Genomic DNA, 18,404 nt, shown 5'->3' with positions numbered 1-18,404 from the left:
GTGCGGTGCGACAGAACGCTCCCAACTCACACTGCTTAGATAGCTGTCCTGGGGGTCGATGGCCAGGTGGCTAGCGGAGTGTTTGGAGAGGCTCCACGCGGTGGCTTCAAGGCAACCGGAAGTATACGACATGACGTCACATCATGACGCAGAGACAGCGAAGGCGGAGCTTAACCCCGATCACTCTGCGGACATGCTGAGGACAAAAAGCATGTCTGGGGAGGAGGGTCACTTGTAATCGTACGCAGCCTTCTCAATGTGAGGCGTTTCACTTATAATTGCGGCATGAACGTTTCGCTGTAGCTGTACCCTACGCCTCTACAGGAGTTGTCCAAACCACTTAAGGGAATCTTTCATCACGCTCAGAATTAATAGAAACATACTTACGAAGTTGAAATGCACGGTCTTCCGCCCTTACCTGCAGTCTGTGTCAATCTAGAGCTGGTGCTGATCTTGTTCAGTGGAGTGTTTCGTTTCGCACACGTATACCTTTGGACCCGGACTAACTTCACGCAAGGCCGATACGACAGTGATTTCAGCCTCTCGACTTCAGTGTAGTCCACTTCTGCCCGTAGCGACAGGAAATGAACCACTGTGGGCTTCGTACAGTCCGCGCGCGTGATTATCAGGATGATGATGACAACAATAATTTATTGGTATCCCTATTTGAAACGGGACTCTGACAAATTGTGGCCTAGCCTGCTTCAGTCAATCCGGTATCCTGTACATGCTTTTCATTCTAGCATTTTTGCAGGCGTCTCCTTAACCTTTTCTTGCCTTCCTCAAAACTTCTCCGTCTATCAAAACGCGAGAAGTGGGAAGCGGCGACATGGCACGGAAAGCGAAAAACCTGCTGCCTAAATCAGCAGTGAGAACCGTTTGCGCAGCCCGGCCGCCGTCATCAGCTCTGTGTGATGCGGCACTGATTGTATGCACAAATTTGTATACGTTCTGCACCATTTTTTTTTCAATATGTCAGCTCAGCGCTATACGGTTTCCACTGTTTACCCACTGTTTCCACGAGCGGCGGCAAATGTAAACAAATGCGCCACGCGCGCGCAGTCGGATAGCCTATTTGCCCCTTATAAGCTCGGGGCCACGTGACCTCAGCAAAAGCCTCATCGTGGCTGTGCAGTGGCTGTGGCTTAATCTGGTTCCTGGTTCCTTACAGTGTTTCTTACAAAACAGAAATAAAAAATGGTACAAACCATATTCGACGATTGGCAAACTTGCAAGAGAAAACCACAAATTACCCTTTCAGACAACCCGAACAATGGATGGTGCCAACAGCACGCCTAAACTCCGGGCAAGAACGTTTGCAATTCACACTCCCTTCCCTTCTGAACGCTTATACATCTGCACATTTTGACTTATTCACCTGTACTCATAAGGTATTGCGTAGGATGTATATAGAAGGTAGCCCCGAACAATTTTCATCCTCAGTTGTGCCAAAATAAGTCTTTGCTTCTGTATCTCATATTTCATGCATGAGAGTGTGATATGTAATAACAATCTTTTTATCCATGTGTTTACTCAGTACGCTTGAAGTGCTCTTGCGATGTATAGCATTACATTTTTGTTCTTTTGTTTCGTTTATACGACACCTGAAGTTGAGTCGTTGTTTGTCTTCTGCTGCTGCCTGTAAAATGAGGGCTGCGGCTTTGTCAAGCTGTATTTTTACAGCTTTTTCTGCAGCTCCTCTGTCCATGTATCTTTGAGGCAGAAATAAAATTTATTATTATTATTATTAAAAGGGACACTAAAAGGGAAAAAAAGATTTCCTCTGCATCAGTAAGTTACCTTTCTACAACACCAAAAGCACCATTCTTACCACGATAAGACGCTTGGTAAGGCAGGATATGCGGGAGAACGAAAGGCGGGTGGCGACGCCTCCTTGAAGTTCCCGCACCTGGTCACTGTGACGTCATGGATTTTCGTGGCATCTTCTAGGGCCTATTCAAATATATAGCGGTACAGATTGACTAAATTGTTTTTCTGAAGGAACCAAATATTAAACATGGCGAGTTTCGGCAACCTTTACTCCGCCAAGGCGGCCCAAATGCAAAAACATACTTTGGTATCCCTGACGTCACACTGACGTACCGGCGTCGGGGTTTCGGCGCCAAATTCATGTACTGATACTTCGACCTTCATTTTCTCGTCTAATAATCAAACAATTGTTTTGAAATGACTGCCTGCAGGGTTCTCAAACAATGCTTCATTAGTCTAAACTGATTTATTGCTTCGCTTTCGTGTCCCTCTAAGGACTCAGTGGTCACGTGACTAAGAAAACGGAGCGTGTGTAAAGGCGCAAATGAAACCGAATGCTGATGCAGCGAATGCACAGTGCTCATGACAGGGGCTACGAAGTGGGGGTAATTACTTTCAGTACTTTAAAACGTGCCGCGTGCATGTGGATTGACGTATCTTCGCGAGCTGCTACGCCGCTGAGAAATGCGCGTGACGCCACAGACCACCAGCGTGGCGTTTTGTGATTGCATTTACACCTTTGGGGACGACGAAGCATCGCAACTAGTTCGAACGCTTCGTGACAGCTTGGCCAAAGAGTGCACCATGGAGGAAACTCGACCACGCCGTGTCACTAATTGCCCGCCCACTGACGCGTCACGTGTGGCCTCGTAGGCGTGACGAGCGCTACAGACAGTGGTGGAATTCGCGTTGCGAGCGCTTCGAACGGCTGGGCGACGCAACAAGGATCAGCTGCGGCTGCTGGCACACGCGCGGACGGTGCCGTGTGCACCAAAGGCAGCGTCGGGACTTAGGATCACGTGTGGAGACCTCCGCGTGCACTTGCTGGAAGCAATACGAAAAAAAAAAAACATCGAGTAAACCGCGGGAGTCTAGATCCACGAATTTTGTCAGTAGCTATGCCGGAATTGATTCACGGTCATTTTCGGTTACCCTCACGACGTCGCACAGGGAGCCACAGTTTGTCTATAATAATGTCCGCCAGTGAGTCCGCGTACCAGTGCAAGCACAGTGCCGTAGATCCTAGAGCAGTGTAGCACAAGAAGTAAAGATTTAGAGTTTGACTGATGGATCTCATCTGTTGTTCACCTGTGTGACGCGCCTTGAACGCGTCTTGAGTGAAATTCCTAGGCAAAGAGCGAACCCGTCGTCACGTGACCACGACAGTTGCATTCGTCCCTATTGAGGCTCAGGAGATGTGGCCTTGCGTTTGCTGCATCACTTAGCGACGAATATGATAAACTATCAGTATTCCGCGTAAGGCGCCACTCGGGAGCGCGTTTTAAAGCTGTAACAAGTCTAGGCTAAACGCGGCGACAAGAATCAAACAAATGCAGGCTAAGAGCAGCAACAAACCCTACGTCATCAAGAAAATTGCCATTCTTCTTCTTCTTCTTCTTTTTTAAGTCAGGTGATCGCCGAGTGGTTAAACAAGACGCAGCCGGCTTAAGCCGTAGCCACAGCAATGCACAGCCGCGGTGACGTTTTCGCTGAGGTCACGTGATCCGAAGGTCATGATGTGCAAATAGGCTCGCCTGTGCATCGCCGTGAAAAGGTGTGACGCCGCAAGCAAGCAAACCTTTATACAACTGTATGGCCTCTGAAATTTGACCACGCGTGTGATCTCAGAGGCCATGTCCCGCTTATTTCGTTAGGCCTAATTGGCCAATAACCAAGAATCCATCTCGGAAACGGAGCCCAGTGGACGCTAATGATTTGTAGAAGGAAGCATTATCACTCATATCAGAAGCAATTGCAGGTATCTGTAGGCAGTGATATAGGAAGAAACAGTGCGGAACGACGGCTCGATAGATGCGAAGCGGCCGGCTGTCGCCTCAAAGGCGTAGCCATGTTCAGTCGCATAATATCGTGTCGTTGCAGTGTGACAAGAAAATCGCCCAAATCTCTGCCGACTACAGTCCGTTCCCGGCAACACTCTGCCAACGCGGCTGTCAGCGACCCGTCTGCAGACTGTTGGCGTCGGTCCAGTGTGACGGGGGCGCCGAGAGTGCGCAGACGAAAATCGGTGTCGCGTAGAGCTAGTCTGACCGGGCCTTTAGGGAGGCATTGCCTTCAAAACGAAGAGTAAAGCACAAACGATCGCACTTTTAAGGATGTGCGCGAATAGCACGTTTCGCTTTATTGACAAAAAAAAAAGTACGTTGGAGGAAGACTGGCAAACGCTGGCGCACATGCTCTTCTCGTGTGGGGAAATTCGGGTCACGTGGCTGCGACGACGACCGCCCTATATATATATATATATATATATATATATATATATATATATGGGAGAAGAGAAAACGAGCAGAACCCCTCGCATCTCCGGACCTCATCTTCTCCCTCATCTCCGAGCCTCGTCATAGTCGTCCTAATCGTAGTGGCGATGTGGTCGCCTGCCAGACTTTCTCATCTTTACGTGGTTACTAGTACTGCTGTAGTTGTCGTCGTCCTCGTCGTCGTCGTCGCCACCATCGTCGTCATCGTCTTCACTGGGTGTCCTGCGGTGTCCCGTCATTGTTCCGGCACCTTCGTAGGGCCGCCCTCGGTGTCGATTGAGCCTGTCGTAGGGGCGACGGCGCACGAAGTCGTCCGGTCCGCGTCCACGGACTCGCCCCGGAGGGGCGCGATCGGCGACGCGCTCGGGGCGACGGTGCCGGCCGCCCCGCGTCCCGGATTCTTCGCGTCGCATCGACGTGAAATCAGGATTTGAGGAGTGGTCGTAGTCGTCGGGATACTGTTGACTGATAACCATCTCTTCCGTTTCATGCGTCGGTGTGTGCCGCCTGGGTTGAGGCAAGCAAAGAAGAGAACGTACGTGTTAGTCTGGACACGCGCGAGAACTTGTACTTGCTACCCGTTCTAAAGAAAGGCACGAGTTGCACCACTTTATCTAAAAAAAGAAAGAGAAAAACATCGTTTATTTTTAGGTGCATGCTGGGATACACAAAATGTCGGCTACACATGAAGGCTATGGACCGGAATTTATATGTTTATACTTATATCGCCGGTCCCCGCGTTTGGGCGTTGCCAGACGTTCGCGCGGGGCTTCGATCACGTTGTGCCAATCCTGTCTGCAAAGTATCGCTTCGCCGTGCGCCGCGAAAGCAGCCGCAAATCGAAACAGAAAACCGCGCGCTCTTCCCCTCGCAGGAGCCTCCGGGAAGGGCGACGAGCAACTGACGGTCACACGAAATAGGCCTTCTGCTTCACAAGCGAGGCGCGTGCAGCCCACGACAAGCCTGCAGCAGCGCGAGCCACTCGATCGTGAACTTCCGCCATGGCATCTGATATAGGGAGGCGACCCGATCTCGAAGGCCATGCACAAACATGCACAAATACACAGACAATTTCGGGGGCATTGGCCCCCGAAATTGCGCCGGGTGTGCGCCGTCATAATCTCGAACCAACGCCTCTTAGATAGCAGCAGGAGAGAGGGGGGGAGGAATTCTGCAACTGTCCACCCAGTGGTCACGTCCATTTCGTCTGCTGCTGAAGTGCTGATTGGTTGGGAGCGCCTGTCTACTCCTGACGCGAACCCCAGCGCAGCCAATCAGAACTTCAGCAGCAGACGAAATGAACATGTCTACTGGGTGGATACTTACAGAAGACCTCCCTCCGCCCCAGGCCTGTGCACTCTGCTTTATGACGTCATGCTCCTTGGACTGCAATTTCCATTGGAAAGCCTGCCGTGACGTAAGCGGTGACATCAAAATCACCGTGGCTTACTCGGGAGCATACCTGTCAGATTCTACGGTTCTCGACCAAGGTAGCATGACGTCATGGATTGAAGTGCAACGGCCTTGTGCTATCTAGGAGGCGTTGGCAGAACCCGGCCTGTGGAGAAACCCAGCGCAGCATTTGAAACAGGGAAGAGGAAAGAAAAGGGGAGGCGGGACCGGGGGAACCGCGACGAAGGAGTGCGAGGGAGGTGGGCCATTGGAAACCAAGAGAGGAGTGTTGTATGAAGCAAAACCACCTAGATAGCAGAAAACCTGTACACTCTGCTTTAAGACGCCATGCAAGTAGGACCAACTGCCATAGAATCTAATAGGAACGCTGCCGAGTTAGCCTAGTGATTTTGGAGTCACCGTTTTCGTCAGGCTGGGTTGGACAATGGAAATTTCGGCCCTATAAGCATGACGTCATGAATCATAGTGCACGGGCTTTGCGATATCTCGGTGGCATTACTTGCGGACACAAAGGGAGGCTGAAGTAGAGAACATGTGCCGGGAGACGGTACCTCGCTTCCTCTCATGTCAATTGATTTCTTTATCCGGGTCTCCTAATCTCTTTTTTGTTATTTTGCAGCAGAAATCTCGCTGAACGGTGCTCTGCAAGTTTTATTTTGTCACTGAAATTTCTCACGGAGCACAGGGAGGTGGCCTTTGAATGAAAGCTGTAAAGGCAGTCCTGGCGGTGGTCCTAACATATTGAATGCGGTAGAAACGATTAGAATAGAAACGATATGCATAAGACACGTCAAAGACACAGGCATAACACGCCGCACCACATAACGCCACAAAAGTAAAGCCTAGTGCTTGGCGCCGCCATCACGAGATCTTCCAAACCATCGACTCATAAATCAAGGCACTTTGGCAGCCCATGCTTGGTGCGTGACGAGAATTTGCTGGCAGCTTACGCTCACTTTCATAGTAGCAGAAAACGCTGCGGAATCTACTGAAGTGGTGCGGTCATAATGGTCTCACTCCGCGTCTTTTAAAGGGCCCTTGTCTTTTTCTTTAAAAAAAAGCGAAAGCTTTACTTGCCGCGAACTTTCGATTTCGCGGTTGCGGTGCTCCGAGGAGGCACATGAGGTCACAACGCGCGCCTCGCTGCGGAAATTTCTCTCTCTCGCTCCCTAGTCACTACTGCGCATGCGCCACTAGTAGCACCGAGCCACAGGTGTTCGGCCGCTGCGGAGCGCAGCGCCTTTCCGCCGCCGCCGTTTGGTATGACGTAACACCGCGTTCCTCGTTGCTGCGCTCGCCTCCGCTCGCTTCGCCAGCTACGTCGCATGCCTTAACACGGAGGATTATTTATCTGCGACGTTTTATACAGAATGTATGCTTTCTGTATTACAGCTGCAACCTGCGGGCGCAATTTCATTTCGAAATCTATATTTTGGTAACGATGCGCAGGTGATGTGCTGTGGCCGCTAGTCGCAGAGTCTGTATTAGCATAAACAGACGCGCTCAGACCGGGCCATCCGGTAGACTTAGGAGCTTTCAAGTGATAAATGACCGATATGCGGCTTTATCTGGCACGCCAGATAACGCAATGTTATCGTAACGAACTTACAAGAACAGTGCGTGTAGTGCACCACTCGTTCAGGAGCAAAGTAGTTTAACTATGCAGGGCATGCTGCACGTCGTTCCAAAAAATTACGCAAGTGGTCTGAGATTTTACGAATAAACAAGATTGTCTGAGTTAATCGAAAAAAGAAAGAAAGAAAGAAAGAAGCTGGAAGGTCTACTTCTACTATGATATACTTCCAACCTACAGTTAAAGTAGATCAAACACAACGTCTTCCTGAGCAATTTGTGATTAAAAATGGGGCAGAGTCGCTATGCGCGGCGCTCGATCACGTCTGCTCCTCGCGTGTGGGGAGTAGGAGGAGCATCGAACTGCTCAACATTTTTTTTTACTGCACCTTATCTTCGAGCTCATACCCATTTTTTTTTAGATTGCAAATACCCACGAAAACAGCCCCTATATTTAGATTGCACTATTCTTGGGGTCGGCCCTCGAGAAAAGCCAGAAATTCACCGATACCCGAATCGAAAGAAAGAGGGTAACTCGCTAAGAAATATAATAGAGAGTTTTAGAGAGTACGGTTTTCAGGTAAACGCAAGTGGACTGGGCGTTTTACCGGATGAGTGCAAGAGTTAATGGCCTACACGGTGCAGCCACCTGGTGGCGCAGAGTTCAATGAGACAACCACAGCTAATACTGCAGTAACCAAATGTATCTTATTTTCCTGCTGGCATACATTTTTGATAGGAATACGATTATGCCGCTGCCGAAAATTTACAGCAGCAGCGAAGCAGAATACACTGGGTTACTGCAATATTAGCATCGTATTTGTCTGATCGAGCTCTGTGCCACCAGGTGGCTGCACCGTGCAGGCCGTTCACGTTTGAGGAATGGAAGAAAAGCTGAGAAGTGTTGGCCAGGAATCACAATCCAGGCTCGCGGAATGGACGGCGACAGCTGCGACCCCCTGGGCCCCGACCTAGCCTCCCCATGACCTGCCTCCGCTTTCCTCTTCCCCTACTATTCAATAAAGTTGTTTCCTCCTCCTCCTCCTCCTTTTTCGCCTCCGCTCATCCGGTAAAACGCCCAGTCCGTTTGCGTTTGCCCGAAAACTGGACATGATAAAGCTCTCTATTGCGTTTAAAACTGTAAGCAGGCGTCCTCATTTATTGAGGGAAAATTACCTTGCAGAAATGATTCGCACCACGTGTTCGTTCAGAAGCTGCAACTCCCCTACAGTAGAATTGTAGGGAATTATTCCCCACTTGCAGTTGTATTTCTTTGGGTGGAGTACACGCGCTAAGTGTTGTTATCCTTCATATTCGAACGGAAACGAATATTCGAAAACTCCGAATGGTGAATTCTCTCGAATGAAATATAAATCTAGGAGCAAAGACTGTATTCAATTTGAATTCGAATTTTCGAATATTCGCATGCCTCCAGTGTGTGTGATGGGCCTTAACTGGCTCACATGGGCCTAGCTACGTTGGGCTACGAGTGCTGCTTTACTGTATATTCGAGCAGAATTGAATATTCGGCAACAGTCAATAGTAAATAGTAAATTTCGGCAATGGTAAATTTTTTTAATCAAGGACGATCCTAATACAAAGGAATATATTCGCTTTATATTTGAAAGCTCGTATATCCGCAAAGCCTGTACTGTTTTGGACCTTCACTGGCCTACGTTGACTCAACTACGTTGCTCTGACTACGTTGGACGACGATCGGTGGCGTTGTTATTTTTAGTCGAGGCCAAACAATTATTCGACAAACTGGAAGAGGGGAATACTCGAATTCCGTGCGAGACGATAAGCAAAGGCTTATAGACAATGCGTATTCGAAATTTCGAACATTAGCAAGCTCTAACGTTCGCGTTGGGCCCCCGTCGGCCCACCGCGCGAACTTGTTTGACATCGACAATCCTTGCTACCGAGGCGTTTTCGCGAACGTGCAGATCCTGTCGTCATGGACGGATATACCTTATCCTCCTTTTTTCTCTGGCCCCTTGCGTCATCGAAGCCTTAGTCTTGTCTTCACCTCCATTTTGACCATCATCGCGTACTTTACCGCCGTCTCTATCGTCATCGTCATCGTCATCGTCGTCGCCAACTTCCAATGGCATCCCGCCAAAGTCTCCCAGCATGCCCATGCGAACTTTGACGCAGTGCTGCACGGGAGAAGGACGCACAGTCAGTGTCAGTCACTCGCGGCAAACAACCGTGAGAAGCCAATAGCCAACGAATACTTTTGTACTAATTGTAATTATGTAGATGTAATTATTCGTTACGTTTACGATAAGCTCCTTCTCTTTAATTTTTTGTAATAGGAAGGAGAGAAATTCAGCGAAAGAAATTACCTCCGTCTTAGATGGGCGCCGAATCCACAACCTCCGCGCGACGCGAGCAATGTCTTTTTCAATTGAACTACTATGGTGCACTTCATCCTCGTTCGCTCTTTGTAGACTATAATGCAGACTGACTTCGATTACTCTCAAAGTTAACTAGGAAGCGATTGGGTTAAGACATGCGTCTCAGATATAAAGTTAGCTGCATGCGGAAACTGCTGTATTTGGAAGACTATGTTTAGATTGACATTAGTTTCACCTCGATGGCTGGGGCACCGTTAACACTAGTCGGCATGCAAATTAAATTGTCACATCAACATGAAAACCGACCATACAATGTACCGCCTTCTCTCTCTCTCTAGGCAAAGAAAAGCGATTTTTTACGGCATAAACATGGAACGACGAGTCCTTCGCTACTGCGAGGGTTCGAATATCAATTATTAAGACTGAATCGAATACGAATCGAATAGTGCCACAAGCGAATCGAATATCGAATACCTTTCGAATGGCTTTCGAATAATGAACAGCTGTTTTCGCGATTACTGTAAAGCGATTTTCACATTCCAGCATGGTTAATGTTGGCAAGTTTCTGTCGATACATTACACGTTATGAAGCCTCGCTGATTAAATGACCAAATCGAGCATTAGGAACAACTAAGTAGTTAGCTCTTATGCCAAGGACACTTCGGAGAGGTTGAATGGTCGCGATTTAACAGGTCAAGTCTGTCTCGATGTACCCTGATCGACGTAGCCTGCTCCATTCTGCAACTTCCTGCATATTACGCCCAGCACGGCAGCGGAAGTTAAATATATCGTATTTTTGCTTTACATTTATGACCGATTGAGCTCAGTTGATAGCTCCGAAACATTTAAAAGCTATTAGAAAAACGTTCGCACTTACGAATAGTGACTATTGGATTCGACGACCGAATCGAATAGCACGATATTCGATTCGTTATTGGAATGTTTCGAGCATTCAGACAGACCTGTTCTCTACGTACGTAATTCTTCGACATCTAACCGTCGTACATAAACAAACAAAAAATGATTTCTTTTAACGCTTGTAACGTACCGGTCAGTCATGAGAACTGACTTCAAAAGCGATTACGTCGCTGAGTTGCCGGCTTCTTATTCGGCCTGGTTTCTCTCGGTTTCTCCGAATTAAGCATTCAATCTTACAGGTGGGGGAGCTGCTGCCCATGGAGCACAAACGTCGCAAGACGCCAGAAAATTTGTTCTTTAATTAGGAGAAACCGAGCGAGCCTAACACGAAGGCGGCGATGAGGGGGAGAGGTGCCGGTGAGGGACTATCACGAATGTGTACACACGAAACACGGAATTACTAATCGTTTTGTCCTGTGCTAATGTTCTGCATTAAATACTATGTCTGGTTCGATCGCAATAGGTATAGTACTTCATACGCGTACCAGTTTGTTTTTTTCCGAAATAAATACCATAAAGAAAGGAAAAAATTTCGGCTTCTCTATTATGCCCCTTAAATACGAAGGCAGGGCCTTCAATTAGCACCTTTATTGTGGTTGTAAGTGCCTGTCCCATATTTCGAGAATTTTCCATACTTCTGGGCGGAGTGGGCATTTACACCTCTTATACACACACCCCACTTACCCAGAGTCAATGTACTGCTTCGTAAAGTACGCTATAAAAAAAACAGTTTACACTTTCTGGGGAGCATTTTTGTCCCACAGCAATAATCATAATCTATCTTGCGTTCCTTTGCATTGTTTATCGCCGTGCGCCCGGTACGGCATGCACGTTATTAGCGTCACATTACATTCTTGCCAGAAAAGTAGTGAGCTCAGATTTTTTTTTTTCGAGAAAGGAAACGCAATCAATTAAGAGAGATGACGATTATTGTTGAAACCGAGAGCGTGAGAGTACCCAAGGGTACGACGGAAAGTATGAGAGCATCCGAGAGTATACTAGAGTGTATGGTTGTGTATGAAAGGAGGAGAGTATCAACGAGTATTATGCAAGTTATAAGAGTAGGAAAGTATGAGAGTATCACAGATAGTATGTGAGAGTATGGCAGCATCTCGGCTTATGACAAACTGCATGAGAGTACATGAGAGTGTGATAATATGATGGAGGATATAAGAGTACGAGAGGGCCCGAAAGTAAGAGAGTGTGAGAGTATGACGAAGAGTATGACAAAGAGTATGGAAGAACCGTAAAGTATGAAGGAGAGTGTGAAACATAAGAGTGTGGGAGATTAGGGGACTATCTGAGAGCATGAAGGAGAGTATGAGAGTAAATGAGAGTTCGTGAGCATGACGGAGAGTGTGGATAGAGAGTGCCACGGACGTGTGGTGACGGAAACGATGCCTGTTGTGAGACAAAGGTACACTCCAAAGAGCGCGAAGCGTTTTCAGAGTGATACGCCAAACACGAAAACGGGCGTTAAACATGGGGTATGCAATTACTCCCACATAAATCAGTTGCTCGCTCTGTCTTTTAGGGTGTAAACCGAGCCACGAAGTTTCAACAGGGTCTGTAACCTTTCTTTCGGCCCTGAGCCTTTGGCCAGTTCCACGAGAATCGTCAAGGATATTTGAGTGAAAAATACTCTGCAGGTGACGCAGATAAATATATATACATATATATATATATATATATATATATATATATATATATATATATATATATATATATATATATATCGATTCAACGTATTCACGCTAGACCGGACACATAATACAACGCAGAAGAAAGAAGCCGAACCTTTGTAAATAGGTCCTTACTTAACGGTTCAGCTGGTGGACCTGCCTTCGCCAGAATAGTGACTTTCTGAGGAACGTTACGTAAAGACATTTTCAAAAGTTCGTCATCCTTTTTTCTGCATTGTATACAGCATAAACATACACTCATCAGGTAATCTAACGCTTATAATTATAGCATGTGCCGCGCAGTTTTGCCAGGCGATGAACCAAAGGCTTACATCATATCCACCATGAAACTTGATGGCGGCGTACTTGTTCTTCACGTCCTTGGATGCGACAGGGAAAATAAGAAAGTAAAAAAAAAAGCGTTACTCCCGCTCGGCCAGCTGCGGTCGTGCCAGACAAACTCGCGTGCATTAAATGAACGCGCGAGCCCCTCGAAGGTGCTCGTTTTTGTTTCCCGGCACATCATTCGGGCCCACGTCGATCACGGCCGACGTGTCTAAATCAACTCGCGAGGAGGTACTGCCAGTCTAGTTGACGTTACTGCTAGTTTCCAGCGATGAAGCGAGGGGGGGGGGGGGGGGGGGCAACCAAATAGACGAGACAATGCAGGGCGCCGACTATCAGCAGTTGTTTATTGTTGGATTCCGGGATAGCATATATGAGCCTCAATTCACATGGACAAAGGTGGGCACTCGAAAGGACAACCTCTTCGCCTCAAAGTTCTAAGCGTGCGTGACACGTACCTAAGAAATAAGTCCAAGTTCCTGGTGTGCGTCGGTGTTGCTTCCGTTTCCATTGGCACAGACGAGACCTTAATTCTTTTTCCATGGGCACGTGTAGTGTATGCTGCGAGCCATGCTCGATGTCGAACAAAAGAAAAGGTGCCCTTTCATGAGACTTCCTTTGCATCGGTTATTATAAATTAATTAACTAAACTGAGGATTTAGCGCTGAAACCACGATACGACTGCGACGCACGCCGGTCAGTAGGGGGTTGGAGGAGGGACTCCGGCTTAATTTTTGGCCGCATTAGGCAGTTTTAACTTTAAGTTAATTCTAAGTACATTAGCGTTTCGGCATTTCGATGGGAGCGGAATGCAGCAGCCTTTCCCTGCATTCCGCTCTCATCGAAATTGCGTCCGCCGCGGAGGCGATCGCACCGGCGACCTCGCGAGCTGAAAAGCCCAACGCCGCATCCACTGATGGGCTACCGTGACGGATCGATCGTAACCCTGTGCGATTACAGCTGATGCATTCTACCGAAGCAAAACCTGTCAATGTGAATTGATAGCTGCAGCGCTCTGTATGGTCTTGTCAATTTGGTTGTCTCGTTTCCTTTACTGCAAGACGGAAATATTTGAATCACCACTTGTTTAAGCTCGGCACAAGCACACACATCCGCAAAAAAAAAATAATAATAATAATGTGAATTTAAAGGTACGTACGAGCAGAGGATCGCCGTAGGAGACTCACCGTTATCAATCTTCGTCTCTCTGTGCCCGAATTTTCACTTAGAAGAAAGGTAAACTCCGAAGGCTGATACGCGTTCGATCAATCAATAAATCGGTGATCTTTACTTTACGGGTAAAGAATACGTGGATAAATTTGCATAAGGAGGTCACACGGCACGTGGCTGCACGGGGACCTCCTGCCAGCAAGTTGTATAAACAATAAACGTGGAAGACACCAGCAGTACGCTTGGAAGATGCGTCAAGTCAAATAATTAAAGAAATAGTTAGGACAATCATTATGAAACAAAACAGCCCCAGTACATCATAATAATTCTAAGTACGTACACCAGTCATTCGTTAGAATTCCTTTTTTTTTTCAAAATTACTACAAAGAAAACTCCTTAACGGCTAACAGGAGGCGATTCCAGAATGAAACGCACTAATGTAAGCGGTATGCCTTCCATAGTAGAAACTATATGGTTGAAATTCACGTTGAAACCAGCGCCAAAATTTCACTTTTGTTATGAAATGTCGACATCGTTAGATTTCCCGTCCTAACACTGTTTAGGATAGCGGGTTCGTGAAATCTACACTGTTTAGCGGGGAATCGTTATGCGCACAGTCTAATGCCTCTCAAGGGCAATGCAGAGGATGGATAAATGTTTATGGATTCTCGACATTCCGAAGTACTTTAAACGTACTGTAATATGAAAGAACAATAAATCTGTTCGAACTGATTAAGTATTCTTTCCACAAACTATTTTAGATAATTTCACTGGAACAGGTTTCTCATTAGAAGCGGAAACGGAGGTCAAGGTTCCAATTCCTCAATATCATGCCGAAACACCACGGCTCGCACGTCATTGCGAAGTCACAGATTTCGAGATACTTTTTCGTATACGGGCCGTTGAGACTTCCCAATGAATGTTCTGAAACCTTCATAAGTTCAGTCTTTGGGGCTCTTTTAGAAGGCAACGTAGCCCATCTTTACCGATAATAAGTCAACTATACATAGTATGCACGTGACGTCACATCCGCTGCTGTCGTCTGCTTCCGCTACCTTCCGCTATCTTGGGGTACCTTATCAACAGGCGCGCGCATAGGCCTATAGGTTCCCCAAGATGGCGCTGCCGTAAACCGGAAGTCGCGGAGTATCATTGAATGACGTACATGCATACTGTATAAGCCAGATCCGATGACGTCAATATTCATAACGTCCCGGGGGAGCTGGTGCGGAATCACCGAACTATGGTGGTTGCTTGGACTAGTTGGCAATTCCTGATAAAAAAAATATGACGTACAGCGCGAAGGACGAGGACTGCTAGAGCGCAGTGTATGTCGTCTCTCGCAGTTTTTGTCCTTCGCGCTGTACGCCATTGTTTTTATCAGGAAACACCGAGTTGGTGTCGCCAAACCGTCTTCTGTTCTCGCGCATTTTACCGCGCTCGCTAATACCGGCGTCAGACGGCGTACGCTCGATCGAGATCGAGCTCGATCTGGGTCACAATTCTAGACCGCTACTGGATTTCTTGCTCGGCTTGAGCAAAGGAACCGATCGCGACCGAGAATTGAGTTCGATACCAATCGGGCACGATCGTGATCGAAAGTGCACGCCGCGTGAAACCCTCATGAGACTCTGCTCACGGTAAAAGTGACATTTTTCTTTTCTGTATTTGAGAAGAGTAATTTACTGACGCAGCTCGAATACGCTTTTTTATGCACCTTTAACGATTAAAGGAGTACTGACTTCAAATTTTCACCGTTAATTCTCAATTTTTTTCTTGCGTTATATGAAGGTCCTACAGCTCTAAACCCTATAAAAGATAGGACCATAAATAGCGCCATCAATTAATTAATATGGCTCCTTCTCTACGGCCATTGCTGGTGACATTTCCCAAGAGGATGTTGCGTCGTGTCCTCACAACACGGCAAGCGGTCGCGTGAAAGCAGCGTCTTGCGACGTTCCGACATTCGCTCAGGCGTTTCGACACCCGTGCACTGCTAAATAATTTACACCCCTAAAGGCGAAAGAGTGGTGTAGATAGGTCTATAACTCACGCCCTTACACCCTTCTTGGGTGTAATTGTGTGAGTTGTATGCATTTCAGATCGTTGTCGTGAAAAGGACGCGATGATACTAAAACCCCTCAATTTTTCAAAAGTAGCGCCATTCTTAGATCTTTCCGCCACCCCGCTCACCCTGACGCTTCCTCCTCCGCGCTTCCTGTCTCCCCAGCCTCCTCCGCTCCCCCATTGGCCAATCTGTGTCACGTGGAAGGAGGTGCCGCGCTTTTGTAGATTTTTTTCTTTCCAGAGCGGAACAGGCGCCGCGCTTTTGTATATTTTTTCTTTCCAGCGCGCTCCGACCTCCATTGTTGGGCCTGCGCGACGAAAGTACGGCAGGCGGACTGACGGAGTGCTTTAGCGTAATACAATGTGTAGGGCCGAGAACTTAATTGAGATGGCATGCTGCTGCGCCTTCGGTTGCCGCAACAGACACAGCGAGGGCAAAAAGCTTTTTGCTTTGCCGTCCGGCGGGCGCAACGCAAAAAGAAGTGTGGATTCGCAGGATCAGGCGGGCTGACTTCGAGGAAGTGGCAAAGAACGCACGGCTTAGTGAAGTAAGGGCCACGGCTACTCACAACCTCTTATTGCGAGCCTAGTTCACGCCTTCCGCTTCGAAAAAGTGTGTGTTCATGCTCTGTGCGGTTTTTAGTGCGTTGTTTGAGTATCTTTTTTTTTTTCGAATGTGCTCTCTTTGTTTCGTGTAGTTTCGTCTTGCGGTGAAATGCACGCATCTGCAGCTGGCCTGTGACATAAGAACGACTTTATTCAGGGTGTGTTTTGAGCTCCACCAGAAGTTAGCACATTCTCGACGCTTTTGCAAGGCTCAATATGACTTACGATGCAGTCTTTTAGCTTCGAATGTACGCCCGCATGTATTGATTTGGTTTGTGGTGATTAACGTTTTTAATGTCCCGAAGCGACTAAAGCTCTGATGAAGGTCGTAGTGCATGGCTCCGGATAACTTTAGCTAGGTCGCCAGGGGATGTTTAACGTGGACTTTGATCGTAGAGTCGTACGTGGGCCGGTAATTTCCTCGTTGGTGTTTCATAATTCTCGCGCGGGCGCGCTAGCGCTGCTTTAGAAGTTGGCGCCTCAGCGCGATTGTATTTCTTCAGTATATTTTAACGTGTCATTATTTCGTACTATTGACGGCGCCTCCAGAGCACCAAAGCTGCAACGGGAGCACCAAAGCTAGAACCAGGGCTGGATGGGGCTCGCCAAAGCCTGTGCATGCCAAGGGAGTATATGATAGGCTATGCGGACAGCCGATTTTTGTATGCGAACACTCCCTGCGCCGCCTGCTTTATTGTAATGTCACGTGCTCTTCAGAGGCCTCCGTTAGCCGTTACGTGTGCCCTCCTGGAGAAGTACTTTAAAAAAAACAATCTATCGTCACAATTACCAAAGCACACCGCAATGAAAAAAGCGGCCCTGTTGCCAGGCATCGCTGACCGCAGACAGTCGGAATCTCTCACGCGCCGGCCGAACAAAAGTATCCTGCAGGTACGTAAATGAACCTACGAAACCACGTACACATACTTTCACGCTGTCAAAACCTGAAACTTTGGTAATTACGCGCGTGTGTGAGCACACCGCGTGCTTGCGTCGTTTTTCAGCAACACGAACTTTCAACGTGCGCGCACTTTACGCCTTAAATAAGCCTTGAATAATAGTCCTTTTCTCTATTTCTTCCACAATTCCAACACGGCATTTTTAAGGCCAGTTACCGACTGACGAAGTAACATCTGTATCGAAAAAACTGCTCCGAAGGGCTCGAACAATCTTTTCCGCGGATTTCTTCCCGTAGCGTGTTAGCCGTCGTCTGCTACGGCAGGCCCACCACCGGCGGCGCCACCGTCGAGGCCGCGCCGAGCGGAGGAGGAGGGAAGTGAATGGCGCTACTTTGGGAGATTAAGGGGCTTTAGATGATACTTCGCCGCAAGGACCTCTAGTGCGTGGTGCCGAAAATGGAGCTCCTGTGTAGCCGCTTCTCCACCTTACGCCGTGACTTTGTTGCGGGTTCCGCGCAGGTGTGTGAGTTTATTTACGAAAATCTCGTGTTCTTTGTTTTTTTTTTGGGGGGGGGGGGGCTTTTGCGGGTGTAAACTATTTTGGTGTATGTTTTCGTTCACTGCGAGCACCGATGTAGCGGCGTAGCGGACTACCAAGGGAGCCGGATTGAGTGTGGAAACGCCGCGATGACCTGCTCCCACGTGACCGCATACTGTGTCACGACAGACGACACTGTAGAAGCACTACCAAGACTGGCTATAGAAAAGCTAATTCGTTAAGTTATTTAGGGCACTGTGACGCTTGGCTGTATTTGCTCTCGTCTTTAGGAGTACCGGACCTTCATTTAAAGAAAAATAGTTAAGGCTAGAAAATATCGTGTCAGCACCCCTTTAACACGCAGAGGCTTCAAAAGACGAACAGAAGTTACTGCAAGCGTCTGCCACAATGCTTGAAAAAAAAATTAGGACGAGAGGTTGGGCTTTCGTATTTCTCTAGTAACGAGCATTACTTTTTTTCCCCGTAAGGTATTACAGAGACACTTTCAAAAGGGCAATTAAGCAGTCTTTAGAATAATGTAGTGCTTCTTGTTATTGCATCTTTAACAC

General features: G+C 47.6%; 1 protein-coding gene across 1 annotated transcript in view; it reads right to left on the bottom strand.

Moving 5' to 3' along the window:
• Positions 1–4,259: 4,259 nt before the first annotated feature.
• LOC142590975 (uncharacterized) overlaps positions 4,260–18,404 on the bottom strand; it is a 30,360-nt gene continuing 16,215 nt past the window's right edge. Inside the window, exons 6-8 of the mRNA XM_075703344.1 lie at positions 12,543–12,590; positions 9,222–9,409; positions 4,260–4,772 (exon numbers count right to left, since the gene is read on the bottom strand). Coding sequence (XP_075559459.1) covers positions 4,358–4,772; positions 9,222–9,409; positions 12,543–12,590 — 651 coding nt within the window. The 3' untranslated portion in view covers positions 4,260–4,357. The remainder of the gene's footprint in view (positions 4,773–9,221; positions 9,410–12,542; positions 12,591–18,404) is intronic.

Source organism: Dermacentor variabilis, chromosome 8 (assembly GCF_050947875.1).
Source record: "Dermacentor variabilis isolate Ectoservices chromosome 8, ASM5094787v1, whole genome shotgun sequence".
In the NCBI taxonomy this organism is placed as follows: domain Eukaryota; kingdom Metazoa; phylum Arthropoda; class Arachnida; order Ixodida; family Ixodidae; genus Dermacentor; species Dermacentor variabilis.
This window is presented reverse-complemented; position numbering and strand designations above follow the sequence as displayed.